Source organism: Sapajus apella, unplaced genomic scaffold (genome assembly GCF_009761245.1).
Source record: "Sapajus apella isolate SASKATOON/1434 unplaced genomic scaffold, GSC_monkey_1.0 scaffold14, whole genome shotgun sequence".
In the NCBI taxonomy this organism is placed as follows: domain Eukaryota; kingdom Metazoa; phylum Chordata; class Mammalia; order Primates; family Cebidae; genus Sapajus; species Sapajus apella.
In genome coordinates, this window is record NW_022436954.1 from 14186039 (window position 1) to 14208168 (window position 22130).

The 22130-nt window shown below is 35.6% G+C and overlaps 1 protein-coding gene across 1 annotated transcript; it reads right to left on the bottom strand.

The window, feature by feature from the left end:
• Positions 1 to 3652: 3652 nt before the first annotated feature.
• On the bottom strand, positions 3653 to 4594 carry LOC116554430 (olfactory receptor 8K1). The gene has a single exon (XM_032282401.1). It carries the CDS (start codon positions 4592 to 4594, stop codon positions 3653 to 3655), a length of 942 nt encoding a protein of 313 aa, XP_032138292.1.
• Positions 4595 to 22130: the final 17536 nt, after the last annotated feature.

A 22130-nucleotide genomic window follows, 5' to 3' on the forward strand; every position in this document is an offset into this window, starting at 1 on the left:
ATGATATTGATTCTTCCTAACCATGAGCATGGAATGTTTTTCCATCTGTTGTGTCCTCTCTTATTTCCTTCAGCAGTGGTTTGTAGTTCTCCTTGATAATAAAAAGTATTTATGACAAACCTGCAGTGAATATCATACTGAATGGGCAAAAATTGGAAGCATTCCCTTTGAAAACTGGCACTAGACAAGGATGCCCTCTGTCACCTTTTCTATTCAATATAGTATTGGAAGTTCTAGCCAGAGCAATCAGGCAAGAAAAAGAAATAAATGGTATTGAATTAGGAAACTCTATTTGCTGACAACATGATTGCATATTTAGAAGACCCATTGTCTCAGCCCCAAATCTCCTTAAGCTATAAGCAACTTCAGCAAAGTCTCAGGATATAAACTCAATGTGCAGAAATCACAAGCATTCCTATACACCAATAACAGACAAACAGAGAGACAGATCATTAGTTCAATCCCATTCACAATTGCTACAAAGAGAATAAAATACCTAGAAATTCAACTAACAAAAGATGTGAAACACCTGTCCACTCTTAAAACAGTCACCTTTCGTGGCAGTTATTAAAGTTAATACTACAATTTGGTACCTTAAAATTGAGCCTAGCTGAAATTTGTACCTTGGTCTCAACCCTGTGGTGTTAGATTAAGGATGAACCATTTGGTTGCTTAGGATAAGACAGTAAAGGAGATAATTATTCTCCATTGAGCTATCTCTTTCAACATTTTTAAGCCAGAATGGCTTCATGTTTGATGCAAAAAATATGAAGTCTGAGAAAATTCCTTTAAGAGGAGAATGTCTTGCTGTCTGAATAAGGAAGCCACGGAGTGAGAATTGAAGACATTCATTACAGAGCTTATGTAGGAAATAAGCCTCAAGGGTCTTTAGAAATAATTGGTAGTTGAGTTTATGCAATCTAGTCATTAGAACCTCTCAACTTTTGTCATGTGAACATTAGTAATGCAGATGTATTAAAATATATTTGGTAAAAGCTTTTAGTGTACCAAGTCATTAATTAGACATGGAGTGAAAAATAAATCAAATAAAGCTAAAAATTTTAACTATGGGAAGAAGTTTGAGAATATATAAATACTAAAGGAATTTTATATAGTCTGGCAGCATTATTTTTCAACTACTCATGATTATAGTCGTAATCAGAATGTGTGTTTTGTGACTATCAGGGACAATAGCAGTGTCCAACTGCAGTGGAATATTATAAACTTTTTGTAAAGAAGAATGTAATGTTTGAAAACCATCTATATTTTATCTATGGTATCAAATAGCTGACTTTAGACACTTATTACTGTCATTTTGCATTTTTGTCATCACACAATGAAAATAATATTTTAGTAAATGTTAGTATTTCATAAAAAATGGACAAAAGAAGGAACACTACTTGGAAAAACTCACATTTCACAGCATTTATTCTCATCAAAAAATTTTTAAATTATAATTTATTTATGCAAAATATTTACCCCCAACAACACATTATTAGAATGTAGAATAACCAGATACATTTATTCTAGAAATAAAAATTGCCAGTATATTATTTTATAATCAAGATATTTGTTACAGCATATGTTTTTGGTGGCAATTTAAACATAATATAGCATGATTTTTTTAATGCTATTAATATTATTTAATTTTAGTTCTGGGTTTTAGAAAGGGATAGAATTGTATTATTTGTGAAGGGAAAATATACAAAACCAAAGAGTTATATTTACTCATTGTAATATAAATTGTTACGCTGGGCCGGGTGCAGTGGCTCACGTCCATAATCTCAGCACTTTGGGAGGCAGAGGTGGGCGAATTGCCTGAGCTCACGAGTTCTCAACCATCCTGGGCAACACAATGAAACCTCCATTTCTACTAAAAAAAAAATTAGCCAGGCACGGTGGTGTGCGCCTGTAATCCCAGCACTCAGGAGGCTGAGGCAGGAGAATTGCTTGAACCTAGGAGGTGGAGGTTGTAGTGAGCCGATATCGTACCATGGTATTCCAGCCTGGGTGACAAAGCAAGACTCTGTCTCAAAAAAAAAAAAATAAAATGTTACTCTGGAAAAGTAAAATTGATTATAAAAATTAATATGCTTATGAACAGGATCAGATGTTATCAAAGTCAGAAGTAAACAAATTTGATATGATCGGTTAATGTAATTTTGTGTTTCTATTATTATGATCAATTTATGTTTAGATGAAGTAGAATACAGTGAATGAAAGAAGATGAAAAAAGGAAGAGAATAAATGGATCTGGCTAAAGACTCCATGGTTCATTTTCTGATTCAATTCCTCACAATTTTACTTTGAACACCAGATTAAATTGAAACAGGCACAATTAGAAAAGTGTATATATTTTTACAATCTAAAAAAGGAGGCCCATTGAAACAATGGGAGAATATTAAAATGTAAGGAATCCATTTATTTGCTAAGTGAGAGTACACAATGTAAATGCAGCATTATGTTAGTATACATTCCATGCCACTGTGTATACAGGCTCACGAGGGAGACAAAGAAGACAGGAATGGAAACGCAACTCACTCTCGAGTGTATCGGTTTTCTTTAATCAGTATTATCTCCATATATTTTTCTCAATTCTGTATTAATATCATTACAATAGATGACCAGATAACTTATTTATCTTCAGGTTGTCAATTCTAAATCAGTGTATCAGGAAGTTATCAGAAACCAGTGTTTACAATAGTGATAGGATCTGTCAAGGAAGATCTAGAATATCCAATATTTTTCTTATCACTCCTAATCAAAAGCCTACTTTATCTCTAACATATACAATATTAACTTCATCTGATTGAAAACCTCATTCTGAGGTAGCTTTACTTTATTGTGTACTTAGCTTTAATTTTTAAACAGCTTCCCCTCCCTTCTACTCCCCTCCCCCCTTTTCCCTTTCCCTTTACCTTCCCTTTTGAGACGGAGCCTCGCTCTGTCGCCCAGGCTGGAGTGTAGTGGCGTGATTTCAGCTCACTGCAACTCCACCTCCCAGTTTTAAGAAATTCTTCTGTCTCAGCCTACCAAGTAGCTGAGACTACAGGTGCACACCACCGTGCCTGGCTAATTTTTGTATTTTTAGGAGACAAGGTTTCACCATGTTGGTCAGTCTAAATAGCCTTTTCATGTTGTGTTATAATCACATATTTACTTACTTTCTGGCAAAAAGTACAGGTTGCACTAAGAAGACAGAGGAAAATCTAATTACTTTCTTGCTTCCTATCTAGCCTACACAGTCTTTCTGGTTCAATCTTATTTAATACCCAGTGCCTGCTATGAAATATCTATTACTTATTTTCTGGTTACTTTTACTCCCTTTGAACGATAGAAGCTTTTCTTTTTAACTCTACAACTGTAAGCTTGATATAATTTGTCTTATTTATAAATAGCAGAGGTTCCAATATGACCTTGAAAATTGCTTAGGACATATATTACCTGAATATAGTATTTCTTTATTCCATTGAGGTGACAAAGAGTATGGGTTGCTCTAAAAGGACATGTTTTGTCCAGTAGAAGAGGAAAACCTAAGCAGATAGAATATTTCTACTTTCTGATGTTATAATTGGTTGGACAGGGTACTAAACAAAGACTATTGTACACAACTATGCAACTGGATGTTATGATATTAACTGGGAATTTTGAATCAATTGGTCAAAGTTCTCTTTAGAGCCTCTTTTACTTCTTTGTTCCTTAGGCTATAGATCAATGGATTCAGAATAGGAATCACCAGGGTGTAAAACACTGAGGCCATTTTATCAGTAGCCAAAGTATGACTGGACTTGGGTTGCAAGTAAATAAATAATAATGTCCCGTAGAACACAATCACCACTATCAGATGAGAGCTACAGGTGGAGAAGGCTTTGTACCTTCCTTCCTTTGAATTCATTCTGAGAATGGCCACTAGAATAAACATGTAGGATATGAGAACAATTGAGAGCGAGAAGAGCAAATTACAGCCTGGGAAGATCAAAATTATTAATTCTAATTCATGTGTGTCAGAACAGAGTAAGGACATCAGAGGGATAGAGTCACAGTAAAAGTAACTGATGATGTTTGAGCCACAGAAGGACAGTTTAAATAACTTAATTGTGAGAAATAGTGACACAAATGTGCTATAGAGATAGGGAACGAGTACCAGCACCCAACACACTTTCTCTGCCATGATGATCACATACAGAAGAGGTTTACAGATGGCTACGTAGCGATCACAGGCCATTACTGATAGAATAAAGAGCTCAGTGATGATGAAAATCTCAAAGAATGCTAGCTGAGTGGCACACCAATTGTAGGAAATTATATTTTTGTTCACTGTGAAGTTTACCAACATCTTCGGGGCAATAACAGTGGAGTAACCAAGATCAGTAACTGACAAATGTCTAAGGAAAAAGTACATGGGGGTTTGTAGCTTGGAGTCCAAGTAGGTCAAGATAACCATGCCCAGATTGCCCATCACCGTGGCCAAGTATATGATAAGGAAGAGTCCAAACAGTGGAGCCTGCAGCTCAGGGTTGTCTGTAATCCCCATGAGAATAAATTCAGTCACCTTGGTCACTGCTGTGTGATTGTGCTTCTCCTTATGGTTCATCTTGGTGACCTGTGCAAACTACAAAATCAGTATTTATTGTATTTGAAACACTATCATCAAAGAAAATTAACAATATAACATATGAGCCATAGAGGTATTTCCTTTATTTCAAATTCTAATAGAGACTCCTCTTTCCATCAGGTAAAAACCACACAAAGCTACATTCACATTCATTAAAACTTTGATAAAGTGTGAATTTAAAGGGGCAAGATATTTTGAAGTTGTTGTTTTGATGTAGCTACTCTGACCTACTTTTTTTTGAGTCAAAGTCATTTTTAGTATGTAAAAATAGCTACCACTTCTGTTTCTGCTTACCACAATTTTCAAGTAATTTGTAAAACAAATATCTATACCTAAACCATTAAATCTTACATTTTTGCTGATCATTGAAAGGAACAAGACAAGATTTTCCAAACTGTTGATGGAGCAATGAATCAGGAAGTAAGTAACACATCTCTGACCATTCTATACATGTCAATACTTCTGTCTATGAATTCAACTTGTTTACCCAAAACAAAATTTATGCCATAATTTGAGAATTTTGTTAATAATCTCTATCTTGTCTGCATTTGCCACATCTGAACTTTTTGCCTATTGAATTGCTCCTTCTACTGATCCCCCAATTATATATCATTCTTCTGCAGAAAAAGGACCTTGTCATTCTTACAATTCATGAACATTTAAGAGAGAATCATAAAAAAGGGTTCAGCGGATAGAGAAATACAAATGAATATCAATAACCTAAGGAAATCCATTGTGTGCTAGGCAATTTTGCAAGTGTCTTACAGATATTAACTCATATGATCTACACAGTAACACTAGGAAGTAGTCAGTAATACCATCCCCATTTAAAAGAAAAAGACTCTGAGGCACAAAGAGTTGGATTATTTAAAGATCACTCACATTATAAGTTGTAATGTCAGGATTCAAATAAAGTCATTCTGACTTCAGAATATGTTCTCATAAGCACTGTAATACATCACTTCTGCATTACAGACACTCTTCATTGGTAGGAAATGAGAATGAGACAGGAAAGACACAAGGTAAATAATGATAGAAAAAGATCTTTGTAAAATAGATGACTGAAGCATGAAGTAATTTGAAAGCTAAGGTGGCATAAACAATGAATAGCACCAAGTATTGGGAACTGTATTAACAGGTCTGTCTGCACATCTGTCCTACTAATGACAGAACAGTATATGGCAAGGGAAAAAATAGTTTTGCAGAGTATGAGACCCTTCAAGATTTTGGGTGACAACCTGCTTTAAGGATGTACCCTTAGACATTTTCTAAGACCAATGTTTCTACTCACCTCAATGGAGAGTCTGCTTTGCTTTCTACTGCTTTAGATCTCGTAGGTGGCTACAGAATGGATTTAAATTTTTTCTACCCTTTTGAGACTCATTGTGTTGATGTTTTAATCTGACTCAACATTAAACAAATCGTCCATAATTACCCGAGGGAAAGTGCCTTGGATATCTGTTGGTTATTCTCTGAATGTTCCATTTAGAAAAAGTCATAAGTACTTATGCCTCTGTCTAACTGAACAAATAAATTATGCAACATCACTAAAGACTGGAAATCACAAATGCCAGTTTCATCACTGCATGCAAATATTACATCTATAATCCCCAACAAGTACCAAGTAAATGGAATAATGACTTTCTAGAAAAAATGTTATGCAATATTTGATAATACATCCATTGACCAAATATATTTTGTTGAATATGTAATTATAAACTGATATAAAACAATTTATTATAAACTGTATTAGGCTGAGATAAAATAAGATTTTATTTATTATATTTTTTATGTCAAGAAATCAGTGGTAAATAACTTCTTCATTTGTTTATTATTTATCTCTGACTGTTTTTAAGAATTTTTCTTTGTTATTGGTTTTCAGAAATTTGACTATAACGCATTTTAGCATAATTTCCTTTTGATTTACCCCAATTGGAATTATTTTAGCTTTTTATATGGCCAGGATTTTTAAAAAATACATTTAGAAAAAAATTCTCGCCACATTTTTTTCCTGTGTATTTTCTGCACTATATAATCTCTTCTTTCCACTTAGACTTAAAATTAAACATGACTGAAAATAACTTGTTGTTGTAGACGTCACTAAGACTTCATGGTTTTGTTCAATATTTTTCTACTCTGGCTTTATTTTCAGTAGTCTTCATTGTTGACTGTTTAAGTAATCTTTTGTTCAGTGTATAATATGCCATTGTTCTCATTCCATAGATATTTTTCATATCCAATGCTCTATTTTTGTCTAGAAGTCCCATATCTGTTGCTTCTTAAATCTTCATTTTTTTCTCACAATGCTAATGTTTTTGTTAAATCATTTAGTATACTGAACATATTCATAAAAGTTGTCTTAAATCCCTTGCCTGCTATTTTTATCATTATACCATTTCAATCTCTACTTGAATTATCTCCAGGATAGGGTCACATAGTCCTGCTTTCTCAAATGCCTAGTATTTGTGATTGGATGGTGAATATTGTGAATTTTGTGTTAATGAGTGCTGTATATTTTTGCATTGTTTTCGGAAAGAATATTAAGTGTTTTAAACAAAGATTAGTCAGCAGTATTTGACACTTGTTTTGAAGCCCTCAAAAGCATTTGGAGTAACATTTGCTTCTGAAATCTCTAGTGGGTGCCCTGTTATGGATCAAGGATGATACATTCCAGCTTTTTTGGAACTAGAATGTCTTCCTTCCCAGTGTGATTCCTTAGAATTGTTCAGCTTGAATTTCTTAGGTCATTCTTTGAAAAGCCTTGTGGACATTTGATATAGCCATACATAATTTAGAATTCAGACTCATTTCAAAGGGATGTTGAAATGGAGGAAAGGATGAAAAATAATCACAAAAACGATACATGTAAGAAACAAATAGCAATAAGTAGAAAGTATGTCTTCTAACATCTGTAATTATGTTTAAGTTTCAACTTTTATTTTAGACACAGAGATACATGTGCAGGATTGAAACATGGGTATATTGCATGATACTGGGGTTTGAGATACGGTTCCCTTCACTCATGTAAGGAAGCACAGTAGTCAATAATTAGTTTTTCAACAGACACCCTTCTCCCACTTATGCAGTCCACAGTGTCTTTTGTTTACATGTTTATAACTATATTTGCTCAATGTTTAGCTCTCACTTAAAAGTGAGAACATGCAGTATTTTGTTTTCTGTTCCTGCTTTAATGATGGCTTCTAGCTGCATCATGATGTCAAAGAACAAGATTTTGTTCTCTTTTGTGGCTTCATAGTACTCCAGGATATGTATGTAACTTATTTTCTTTATCCAATCCATCACTGATTGGCACATAGGTTAATTTCATGCCTTTGCTATTGTGAATAGTGTGATGATGAACATACATGTGCATGTGTCTTTTTGGTGGAATGATTTATTTTCCTTTTGGATATATAGCCAGTAATGGAACTGCTGGATCAAATGATAGCTCTACTTTAAGTTTTTTGAGAAATCTCCAAACTGCTTTCCACAGTGGCTGAAATAATTTGTATTCCCATCAGCAATATAAGCATTTTCTTTTCTAGGCAGACTTGCCAGTATCTGTTTTTTTTTTTATTTTTTTATTTTTTAATAATGGCCATTCTTACGAGATCAGATAGTATTTCATTGTGATTTTGATTTGCATTTCTGATTATTACTGCTCATTAGCATTTTTATTTGTTTGTTGGTTACATGTAAGTCTTCTTTTGAAAAGTACCTGTTCATGTCCTTTTCTGATATTTTAATGGGTTTGTTTTTTGCTTGATGGTTTGTTTAAGTTTCTTAGAGACTTTGTATATTAAACCTTGGTCAGATGCATACTTTGTGAATATTTTCTCCAATTTTGAAGTGTCTGTTTACACTGTTTATTTTGCTATGCACAAGCAATTCAGTTTAATTAAGTCTAACTTTTCAAATTTTTGTTTTTGTTGCAATTGTTTTGTAGACTTATCCAAAAATTCCTTGCCAAGGCTGAGGTTGAAAGAGTATTTCCCAGATTATCTTCTAGGATTTTTATAGTATGAAATTTTACATTGAAATCTTTCATCCATCTCAAGTTAATTTCTGTGTGTGGTGGAAAGTAGTGAGTACAATTTCAAGATTCTGCATATGGTTAGTTAGCCTTGTCAAAGATCAAATAGCTGTAATTGTATGGCTTTATTTCTGAATTTTCTCTTTTGTTCCAGTGATCTCTGTTGTAACCGTATTATGTTTTTTAGATTACTGTAGCCTTATATTATAGTTTGAAGTTTGGTTGAGTGATGCCTCTGGCTTTTTTCTTTTTGCTTAGGATGGCTTTGGCTATTTTGGCTCTTTTTTTGACTCCATATGAATTCTAGAATATATATTTTTTCTAATTCTATGATGAATGATGCTGGTAGTTTGATATGAATAACACTGAATCCATAAATTACCTTGACACTATGGTCACGTTAACAATGTTGATTCTTCTAGTCTATGAGCATGCAATGTATTTCCACTTGTTTATGTCATCTCTGATTTATTTCAGGAGTGTTTTGTAGTTCTCTTTGTAGAGCTCTTTTGCCTCCTTCACTAGCTGATTCCTTGGTACTTCATTTTCTTTGTGGCTACTGTAAATGAAATTGTGTTCTTGATTTGACTCTTGGATATTTAGGAGCCTCTTGGTGGAGGCTTTAAGGTTTTCTAGGCACAAAATCATATAATCAGTGAAGAGAGATAGTTCGACTTTTTCTGTTTCTACTTTTATGCATTTTTTGTTGTTGTTCTTGCCTGATTACTCTGGCTAGAACTTGTAGTGCCATGTTAAATACCAGATCTTTGTGCATCTGGTAGAAATAAGCTGTGAATTTTTCTAATCCAGGGCCTTTTTTTTTTAATTCAGTTTTAAAACTCAAAATTGGTTTAGTCAGTGTTTTAATATATTCCTAATTTAATATTGGGATATTGTGTATTTCCAAGAATTTATCCATTTCATCTAGATTTTCCAATTTGTGTGCATTGAGGAGTTCATAGTGTTCTGAGGCTGTTTTGTATTTTTATGAGAACAATGTAACATCACATTTTCATCTCTGATATAGCTAGTGGTCTATCAGTCTTGTTCAATTTTTTCAAAGAATCAACACTTGGTTTCATTGAACTTTTGTGTCAATTTTTCTGTCTCAATTTTGTTCAGTTCTTCTCTAAGTTTTCTCCTGCTAGCTTTAGAGTTGATTTGTTCTGTTTTTTGTTTGTTTTTTTTTTTTTTTCTGGTACTTGTAGGTGCAAAGTGCCATTTTTATTTTGAGATCTTTCTAACTTCTTATTGAAGGCAGCAAATCACACTGCCACGTGTGTACCTATGCAACAGTCTTGCATGTTCTTCACATGTACCCCAAAACCTAAAATGCAATAAAATAAATAAATGGGAAAAAAAAAGTAACTAGCACTATAAGCTTTCCTCTTAACATTACTTTAGCTATACCCCAGAGATTTTGATAAGTTGTCTCCCTATTTTCATTCATTTAAAAGCATTTTTTTAGATTTATGTCTTAATTTTAATTTTGATGTTCACCTAAGAGTTATTCAGAATAAAGTTGTTTAATCTTTATTTATTTGTTTCATTTTGAGAAATCTTGTTGATGCTAGTTTCTATTTATGTTGTACTGTAGTGTGAGAGTGTGCTTTTGATTTTTTGAATTTGTAGAGACTTGCTTTATTACTAAATATATGGTCAATGAGAAGAATGTCTATTCTGTGGTTGTCGGGTGGAGTGTTCTACAGATGTTCATTAGATCTAATTGGTCAAGTGTCAACTTTGAGTCCAGTGTTTCTTTGTCAGGTTTCTGTGTCAGTGATCTGCCTAATGCTGTCAATGAGGAGTTGAAGAGTCCCACTATTATCCTGTGGCTAAGTATTTTCATAGGTCAAGTACAAGCTGTTATATGAATCTCGGTTCTCCAAAGTTGACTGCATATTTGTTTAGGATAGTTAAGTCTTCTTATTGGATTGTATACTTTATTATTATGTAATGACCTTCTCTGTCCTTGTTATTGGTTTAAAGTCTGTTTTATCTAACACAACAATAATGATTTCTTCTCTTTTTGTTTTTCATTTGCATGGTAGAACTTTCTTTTTTTTTTTTTTTGAGACAGAGTTTCACTCTTGTTACCCAGGCTGGAGTGCAATGGCGCGATCTCGGCTCACCGCAACCTCCGCCTCCTGGGTTCAGGCAATTCTCCTGCCTCAGCCTCCTGAGTAGCTGGGATTACAGGCACGCGCCACCATGCCCAGCTAATTTTTTGTAGTTTTAGTAGAGACGGGGTTTCACCATGTTGACCAGGATGGTCTCGATCTCTTGACCTCGTGATCCACCCGCCTCGGCCTCCCAAAGTGCTGGGATTACAGGCCTGAGCCACCGCGCCCGGCCACATGGTAGAACTTTCTTCATCCTTTTACTCTGAGCCTGTGGGTGTTAATACATGTGAGACAGGTCTCTTAAAAATAGCAAATTGTTGAGTCTGTCTTTTTATTCACCTTGCCACTCCATGCCTTTTAAGTGGAGCATTTAGCTCATTTACATTTAGGGTTAGTATTTATATGTGATATTTTAATCCTGTCATTTGTGCTCTTAGCTGGTAGTTATGCAGACTTGATTGTGTAGTTGCTTTGTAGTGTCTGTGGGCTGTGTGTTTAAGTGCATTTTTGCTTAAATGCAGTAAGTGTCATTTTTTTTTTACCATAGAATGTATATTTTTTATTAAAACGTCACAAGGATTATTTCCTTAAAACAGAATAATAACTATTTTAAAAATAAATTCAATTATCGTAACATCAGGAATAATTTCTTTTTCCAGTGAGAAACAATCTAACAAAGGAAAAACAACTTTTTAAAAAAAATAAATGTATCCTAGAATTGATATTGTCTATGTAGGAAGTAGCAGGTGGACTGCAAAGCATGTAGAAAAGGAAATTATTTAAATATTTAAATACTTTGGGTGTTGTAGTTTGGTGCTGCTATCCAGTAGACGATGCTTAGGAGTAATGGGTAGTAGATAAGCTCTGACTCGGCTGCATGGCCTCTTTTATATTGTCTTCTGTGTGTCTGCAGTTTGAAGGGGAGGTAAGTAACCCCTCTCACTAGCTTCACTCCTGGACCTTAGAGGAGCCCCTTCTGATCCTTGCAACCACACCTGCATTTATTTTGTTAGGTGTTCCAGGCCACAGGCCTTCATTGGGCAGAAGCTTCATCAGGGAGATAGGCCACCTCCTTTTAAGACCAACTCTGCGGAAGACAGCACAACTCATACCAATGTAAGACTATTAACTTGTGCATTCCACCCCTCGCAGTCCTCTGAGAATGTAGGGCACTCTCCCAGGCAAGTGCAAGCCACAGATCTTGGATTGATTCTCCCAACCTGCATGCCACAGCCCTGGGGCACCAGAACTGGCTCACAGATTAATTCTCTTTACCCTTGGGGTTGAGTTCTGAGTGTGCTAGAGGATCCAAAATGTTCCTACCCCACCAGTTACATACCGAAGTGGAGCAAAACATCCAGGCTGGGCAACAGAGTCTGCACTATGCATATACTTCTGTGGAGTAGCCAGACAGAGGCCATGGGAGGGGCTGGAAGGTAGGAAAGTCTGCAGAACAGATATGTCCCAATTCTAAGGGGAAGCTGGCCCTGCTTTCTCCAAGCCCAGCAGTGAGCTGGGGATAGAGCTTCTCAAAAGGAGATTTAGAGCCCTAGGGGATGGGCACTTACGGCCATGTTTCAGTGGAGCTCTTCCATGCACAAAGGCCCCCAGATCCGCTCCAATGAAGCCTTGTCTCTGTCTACTCTTTGGATAAGTTCTCCTGCCAGCTCAAATGTTCATACATGGCATGGGGTTGCCTGTAGCTAGGATCTCAGAGATTCAGTGAGAGTAAGTCACCCCACAGTCCTTTCTCTGACCCATTCCCCAGAAGCCGTTTGGGGACTTGGAACTAGCTCTAGCATTCAGGTATTCCACTCCAGCTTCCTAGCTTTCTCTGTCTTCAACTTCAGAGTCTGCATTACCTCTCCATAACTCTTGTTGTTTTCTCTCTGAAAATCTGTTCATACTATTTGGTTTAGTCATAATTTGGTCTCTCTCAATAGGAGCAGAACTTCTTGGCTGTGTCTAGTCAGTCATTTTGCCCCTCTCCTGACTAATCAATGCCTGTCGTTACTTTAAGCATAAATGGGTTACATTATTCATTCAAGAGACAAAAATTGTCGAATGAATTTAATAAAGAAACATCACCCAAAATATATGCTGCCTGCAAAATATTCTCATAATTTACATTGCTGTTTTAGTTTTAGAGAATACAATAAAAATAATATTGACAACATACCTTGTCTAAAAAACTAAAGAAATGAACACATATTTTATTGATGTAGAGTTTAATAAGTGTTTATATGGCAAGAAATATGAGCTTCTATGGCATAACTAAAGGAAATATTGAATCAGAGTCAAAGGCTGTTGGTAAGAACTTGACAATTGAGATATAAAACTTGAAGATGAGTTTGCCTAAAGAAAATGAGAAACCTATTTGTCTGTGTTATACTCAGTTTTTGCTGTGGAGCCCAAATAATGTATTTATATGGACTAGAAATATTTATTAGTGACATTTAACTTTATCATAGCTTCCTAGAACAATATTTCATATTGATCATTAAAATACAAAGTTTTTGCAGCTTCATAAAAAAGCTACAAGAAGGCATTTTTATTACCTCTTTGCTCCCTACACTGTAGATCAAATGGTTAAGCATGGTAATTACTAAAGAGGAAAACATAGAGGTAATTTTATTATTATCAAAAAAGGGAGTGCATTTGAGCTGCAAGCATATAAAGTGTAGAAACCCACAAAACACAACCACCACTATCAGACAAGAAACACATGTGAAGAAGGTTTTTTACTGATCTCTACAGAATGCATTTGACAAATACTTAATAGAATCAGCATGTACCAGGAGAAAGAATATCAAATTAAGTACTGAAAATGGTGAGATCATTTCTATTTCTCATGCATGTGAGCATACCATGGCTAACAAAGAAACATCATAACAGTAGAAATAACTTATGACATTAGAACCATAGAAGGTCAATGTAAAAATCTTCATAGTGACCATCAGAGCCTAAAAGGTACTATAAAGGCATGGAATACCCACGAGCACATGACAGAGTCGCTGAACTATAACTTTTTTTTTTTTTGAGACAGTCTTACTGTGTTGCCAGGCTGGAGTGCAGTGGCGCGATCTCGGCTCACTGCGACCTCCATCTCCCGGGTTCAAGCAATTCTCCTGCCTCAGCCTCACAAGTAGCTGGGACTACAGGCGCACACCACCACGCCCAGCTAAGTTTTGTATTTTTAGTAGAGACGGGGTTTCACCATGTTGGCCAGGATGGGCTCAATCTCTTAACCTTGTGATCCACCCTCCTCGGCCTCCCAAAATGCTGGGATTACAGGCATGAGCCACTGTTCCCGGCCGAGCTATGGCATTTTATACAGAAGGCTATGGAGGTGCACATAGTGGTCATAGGTCATGGCTGATGAGATGAAAAGTTCAGTGATAATGAACGTAATGAAGAAAGCCATCTGCGTGGTACATGCATAACAGGGAATGGCATTTTGAGCCACATAAAGGTTTACCAGTATCTTGGCATAAATGACCTTAGAATTATCAAGATCAATAAAACTCAGGTACCTGGTTTTAAAAATACTAAGTGTTCTGTAGATCCAAGTTCACGTTGCTCAAAATGATTATGCACTCTTTGCTCACCACTGTGAACATGTACATGATGAGGAAGACCCCAAAAAGGGGGAGCTGCAGCTAAAGCCACCTCATGATTTCCGTCAGGATGAATTTAGTAAGCACTGTTAGATTCCTTTGGCCCATTTAGTCCAGTTATCTCTTCTAGGAAGAAAGAGAGTGGTTGTTACATGCTTTCACGTAGTGTCATCCAAACAAATTATAACATTTGTAGACAAAAGGTTTTATCCATAATAGGAAATAAACATTATTTCCAGATCTGATTCTAAAACTAAAAACAAAGAAAACAAACTTCTAGTATCAAAAGAAGGAACCCATATGAAAGACACACATAATTATGATGTAGATTAAACTCTAAATATCAATGTTTGGAACACAACAATTGATAACAAAATTATGTAGGTGATAATATAGAAATGTTAGACATTTATTTCATCTATACAGTGACATGACATTTTTTTTTTTTAGTATGCTTCCATATTTGCCAAAGAATTCTTGTGGAGTTGTGATATTCTTAAAGAGTGAGATAGAGATAGCATGAAACTAGAGCAGTTTAAATTTTAGTTTCCCTCACTTGCACTTCCTGGTTAGGGATTTAGCAATAAATTCACAAGTCATGTGTCTTCATAAAAGTCCCTAAAGCGAAGATACTTTAACCATAACCAATTAAGCCCACTTTCTCTTCATATTCTGATTTCCACTTTATCACACTTTATCTGAGAAAATAGTGCCTTAACATGTCTGCAGGCATTTGTGGGATCCAGTTAACAAGGGATTGAGTTAATGATACTTTGATGTTTAATGGGTATATTATGTGGTTCAAAATCAATGATATTTATTATTAAATAATGCTATCTCTTTTGGTGTAGGAATGATCACTAAGAACACTCTTACCACCAAATGTGCAGAAATTTGTCTGGAATTTTATTAATAAAATTATATTTATAGATTTTATGATCTTTTTGACCATCAGTTTATGACTAAAATTTTTATTATTTTTCTTTCTAAATATTCGCATATATTTCAACTTAAATGTGTAATTTTTTAAAGAAAAAACTCCCAAACAATTATAAGCTTAATGATAACCAACATATACATCTATTCCTACTAAAATATTTGTTTTGTGTCAACACATAAGCATTTTGAGTATTTAATTTTATATATTTTCTTTCTTTTATGGCAACAATGTGAAAATACATAGGGTTTATAGGACATTTATTACATCACATATGAATTACTATTTATTTCTAATATTACCCATTAGAGTACAGATCATTACACTGTAATTTTCAAACATTTCCACTGATAAGTACTGGTCATCTCTAATTAATATGGGACATGAACAAAAGAAAGTGGAACAGGTCTGACTAAAGTTAGTAAAATCTGCTTTAGCCTAATCTATTTGTCTCTTCTTTTCTACCATTCAGTTTCTCCTCAGTGAAAACAGGAAATTCTGCAAGCACGAATTTTAATTGGTGCAGTAGTTGCTTTTTAAAATGTTTAGTCAAGTAAAATACAGAATTTAGTTATAATTTAATGGAATGTCAGCTTTAACCCACACAACTATTAGGTAGAATCTTCTGGGAGCCCACCATAAGGTCCAAACCTGTGGCTTAGAGGAGTTAGAGCACTCACACTTTGTGGAAGTTGGCAGCAACTGATTAGATTTATGTCTAGATTTTGCTGTTCTGATTCAGGAAATAAGAACAGGGGAGGAGAGCAAGGACGGAGATTGGAGTGCTGCTGGCAACCTTTCTTCCCAGATGAAGCTGTCTTTTCTTTCTTCATTGAATTCCACTCTGTCTTTTTGGCTCTTTCCTCTCTTACAAGTAAGAACCATAAGTATAGCATTTTTGAAAACATTCATTTGAACTTAAAAGATGTCAGGATATACCTTCAAAGGGTTTCATTGTAGAATAGGAGAGGTAGTGGACTGAACAAAGGAATTCAGTATTGCAGCCCCAGTGTCACTGCTTTGAAGTGTTTAAATGTTGCCAATAATTGTTCCTATGTTTCTTAAGTCTGTCTTCATTTCCAGTGTCAGTTATCATCTCTCTCTGAAGACTTGTGAACTCTTTCACTTTGTACATAATTCTTGTGTGGAAAAGGATATCTCTGGTCTCCTTTTAATATTGTAATGTTTATATTTTAAATGTTGTAATGTTTATATTTTAAATGTCACAATGTAGGGCTAAACATTAGGGCAGAAATAATACAAAATATATGCAAATAAATGACTGATTTTTCTGTCTTCAGGCACAGTAATGTCAGTTAGAATTTTTTGAGGTTCAGGGTTTTCTCAGTAACTTCATAAGTCTTAAAAACCGCTCTATTGATTTCAGTCTACTAAATGTTTCTAATGCCCATCGTTAAAAAACAAGCCAAAGCAAAACCCCTCAAAAACAGACGTAAGAAGCCCAGGGAAAAAAAGAAAGAACTAAAAAATATTTAAGTTTTTACATTTGGTATCCTTAAATTAAAATTATTTTTGGTTTATAAACTATTGCCATTCTTTTTAAAATATTGAATTATATATTCACATTAATATAATGTTTGTTATTTTTCAAACCTGGATATCATCACCTGTATTTTCTTTAGAATTCTAACCTTAATACATTCTAACAGATGAGAGGCTTATACATTTTTCAGGTAATTTTAACTTCCTTTTTACTTGAAATATCTAAATACCATATTCAACTCTCACAAATGAAATAGGCATATGACAGCTGTTCAATTAATAAGATTTAATGTTCTTAAATACAATATTAGTCCAAAAAACTCCAATTAGCAGAGATGATATTGAAGTATTGTAGTGTATTTGGAGGAATCAGCTCTCGGTGACTGTATATGTGTCTATAGTCAGAAATTAGTAGTCATATGAAATAATCAGCCCTGGGTGGTAATGAAAATATATGCCAATTCTTATCCTCTCACCTTTAATGAGTTGAATTTTCTTCTCCCAGTTTACTTGTGCTCTGGGTAGGAAGAATTAATGGTTTGACATTATGTTTTCTTCTAAAAGTACTTTTTGTTTTTGGGAATTTATTTATGTGTATGGTGTAAAATAAGGGTTCAGTTTTATTCCTCTTTTTGTTACTCTCTGAAGTTGTGTGTAATTTCTTCAAATGATTATGCTCAAATTATTTGAGAGATTTTAAAATGTTGTCTTTTAGTCTCTGATAATTATCTAGGACACCCTACATATTCTCCAGTGAGGATACATAAGAGATATCTCAAAGAAAAGCAACAACAACAACAACAAAAAATCATAAATGGTCTGCACAGTTCTGTGGAGAACCACATGACATAAAGAAATTCACTCACTCACTCACTCACTCACACAGAGCCAACTGCAAGTAACAGCTGAAAACATTTCGACATCAGTTTTAGCTAAGTAAATCTGAATAAGTTATAACAGTAATGATGAAATTGTAAATGACACTATCATCATCACGTAGAATATATATAGTTATAGGATTACAGATCTCTTACCTTTTTGGCTAAATATACTTCTAAGTATTTTTTATGCTATTGTCAATGGGTTTACTTTCTTGATTTCTTCTTTTAGTTAGGTTTTCCTTTATGTACGAAAATACCTCTTCCTTATGCTATTTTTTTATCCTGTGAATATACTGAATACAGTTATTCATTCTAACAGCGTTTTATTGTGAAGTCTTTCAAATTATTTCCATAATGGATCATGCCATCTGCAAATAGAGATAATTTTACTTATTTCTCTCTGATTTACATAAATTTTATTTCTTTTTCTTGTCTGATTGCTTTTTCTAGTACTTCCATTCCTATGTTGAATAGAAGTTGCCAGAGTGGGCATCCCTGACTTGTACTAGATCATAGAGACAAGGTTTTAGTTTTCCCATGTTGATTGAAATGTTAGATGTAAGTTTTTCATACGTTACCTTTATAACATTGAGGAAATTTTCTTTCAAACCTAAATTATTGGAAGTTTTGATTAAGATGGAATTTTGTCAAATGCTTTTTTCACATCATGTCATTTTATCTTTTATTCTGTTAATGTGATGCATCACCTGATTGATTTGTGTATGTTAAACCATCCTTGCATGCCAGGGATACATTTCCTTGGTCAGGATTTATAATATTTTGGTATGTTGTTGAATTTACTTTGCCAGTATTTATCCTTTGGAAATTTTTATGTATATGTTCACCAGAGATATTGGTCTGTAGTTTTCTTTTCTTGCAGTACCTTTGATTTTGGTACCAGAGTGATTCTGGCCATGTAAAATGTGTTTGAAATATTTTCTGTAGAGTATAACAGTAGTCACCCCTTATCTAAGGCTTTGTTTTATGATATTTCAGTTGTGGTTTTGAAATATCTAATGGAAAATTTCAAAATAAAACTCATATATTATAAATTGAGAGCCATTGTGATTAGCAAGAGGACATATTGTGGGGTCCCAAGCCATCCTTCCCTGGACAGAATCATTCTTTTGTTAAACATGTGTAAACTGTTTACCTTACCTGCCCATTTAGACATTTAGTAGCATTCTCAGACTTCAGGTCAGCTGTCACAATGTCCAAGTAACCCTTATTTTACTTAATAATGGCCCAAATTGCTAGAGTAGTTATGCTGTCAGTTCAGATATGCCAAAGAGAAGCCATAAAGTATTTCCTCCAAATGAAAGACAAAAGTTCATAATTTAAAGAAAGAAAACAATATTTATGCTGAGCTTGCTAACATTGATGGTAAAAACAAATCTTCTATCTATGAAATTGTGAAGAAGGAAAAAGAAATTCATGCTAGTTTTGCTGTTGTATGTCAAACTGCAAAAGGTACCAACACAGTATTTGATAAGCATATTAGTTTGTTTTAACACTACTGATACAAACATACCTGAGACTGGGTATTTATTAGAAAAAGAGATTTGATGAACTCACAGTTCCACATGGCTGGAGAGGCCTTATAATCATGGCAGAAGGCAAAAGTCATGTCTTACATGGCAGCAGACAAAAGAGGAAACGAGAATCAAACAAAAGGGGTTTCCCCTTTTAAAAACATCAGATCACCGGGCACGGTGGCTCATGCCTGTAATCCCAGCACTTTGGGAGGCCGAGGCGGGTGGATCATGAGGTCAAGAGATCGAGACCATCCTGGTCAACATGGTGAAACCCTGTCTCTACTAAAAATACAAAAAAATCAGCTGAGCATGGTGGCGTGTGCCTGTAGTCCCAGCTACTCAGGAGGCTGAGGCAGGAGAATTGCCTGAACCCAGGAGGCGGAGGTTGCGGTGAGCCGAGATCACGCCATTGCACTCCAGTCTGGGTAACAAGAGTGAAACTCTGTCTCACAAAAAAAAAAAAAGGGTGGGACCAAAAAAAAAACCATCAGATCATGTGAGACTTATTTACTATCACAGTACAATATGAGAAAAACTGCCCCCATGATTCAGTTATCTCCCACTGGGTCCCACCCATAACACATGGGAATTATGGGATCTATGATTCAAGATGAGATTGAGTGGGAACACAGAGCCAAATCATATCATTTCACTCTGGTCCCTCTCAAATCTCATGTCCTCATATTTAAAAAGCAATCATGCCTTCCCAACAGTCTCCCAAAGTCTTAACTCATCTCAGGATTAACTCAAAAGTCCACAATACAAAGTTTCAACTGAGACAAAACAAGTCACTTCTGCCTATGAGCTTGTAAAATCAAAAACATGTTAGTTAATTCCTTGATACAATGGAGATAGAGGCACTAAATAAATATACCCATTCCAAAGGGGAGAAATTGGCCAAAATGAAGGGGCTAATAGCCCCATGCAAGTCCAAAACCCAACAGAGCAGTAAAATTTTAAAGCACCAAAGTGATCACCTTTGACTCCATGTCTCACACCCAGGTCGCTCTGAGGTGGGGTCGCATTGTCTTGGGCAGCTCCACCGCTGTGGCTTTGCAAGGTACAGCCTCCCTCTTGGTTGCTTTCAAAGGCTGTCATTGAGTGTTTTTGGCTTTTCCAAGCAGACTGTGCAAGCTGTCATTGGATCTACTATTCTGGGATCTGGTGGAGGATGATGGCCCTCGTCTCACAGCTCCACTAGGCATTGCCTTAGTGGATACTCTGTGACGGGGGCTTCAATCCTACATATTCCTTCCACATTGCCCAATCAGATGTTCTCCCTGAGGGCACTGCCCCTGCAGCAAAAATTTGTCTGGATATCCAGACATTTCCATACATTCTCTGAAATCTAGGCAGAGCTTCAAAACCTCACCTCTTGTACACCTGCATGCTCAACATGCACATTGAAGCTGCCAAGGCTTGGAGTTTGCACCCTCTAAAACCACAGCCTGAGCTGTAACTTGGACCCTTTTAACCATGGCTACAATGGCTTGTACATAAGGCACCAAGTCCCTAGGCTTCACACAGCAGGGGACCCTGGACCTGACCCAGGAAACCACTGTTTCCTAAGCCTCTGGGCCTGTGATGAGAAGGTATCCCACAAAGGTCTCCGACATACTCTGGAAACAATTTCCTCATTGTCTTGGTGAGTAACATTAGGCCCCTTATTGCTTATGCAAATTTCTGCAGCCTTCTTGAATTTCTTCTCAGAAAGTTGATTTTTATTTTCTATTTCATTTTCATGCTGGAAATTTTCTGAGCTTTAATGCTGTTTCCCTTTTAAAACTGAATGCTTTTAACACCATCCAAGTCACCTCTTGTACGCTTTACTGCTGAGAAATTTCTTCTGCCACCTACTCTAAATCATTTCCCTCAAGTTTAAAGCTCCACAAATCTAGTGCAGGGGCAAAATGCTGCCAGTCTCTTTGCTAAAATATGCAAGAGTTACCTTTACTCCAGTCCCCAACAAGTACCTCATCTCCATCTGAGGCCATCTTAGCCTGGATTTCATTATCTATATCATTATTAGTATCTTGATCAAAGCCATTCAACAAGCCTTTAGGAAGTTCCAAACCTTCCCAACTTTCCCCGTCTTCTTCTAAGCCCTCCAAACTGTTTCAGCCTCTACCAGTTACCAAGTTTCAAAGTCACTTCCACATTTTTGGGTATCTTTATTGCAGTGCCCCACTCTACTGGTACCAATTTACTGTATTAGTTCATTTATACATTGCTGATAATGACGCTCCTAATATTGGGTAATTTATAAAGAAAAAGAGGTTTAATAGACTCACAGTCCAACATGGCTGGGAGGCCCCACAATCATGGTGGAAATCAAAAGGTACATCTTACATGGCAGAAGACAAGAGAGAGAATAAGAACCAAGCAAAAGTGGTTTCCCTTATAAAACCATCAGATCTCATGAGATTTATTAACTACCATGAAAACAGTGTGGGGGAAACCACCCTCATTATTCAGTTATTTCCCCCCAGGTCCCTCCCATGACACATGGAAATTATGAAAGCTACAATTCAAGATGAGATTTGGGTGGGGACACAGCCAAACCATATAAGTAATGTTTATTTGAGATGAAAGAGCCATTAAATGTATGAGTGGTAGACAGGAACAGAAGCGTGCTGATTCATGGCAATCAGGTTCAGGACTATCTGTGGTTTCAGGCATTCACTGGGGGTCTAGGAAGGTATCCTCTGTAGATAAAGTGGACTATTGTACTTGTATTTTTTGAAAGAGTTTTAGAATGATGGGTAATGATTTACTTTTAAATGTTTGGTAGAATTCAGCCATAAAGACATCTGATCCACAGCTTTCCATGTTGGGAGATTTTTAATTACTATTTATGTTAGTTTGTTTTCACACTCCTCTAAAGAA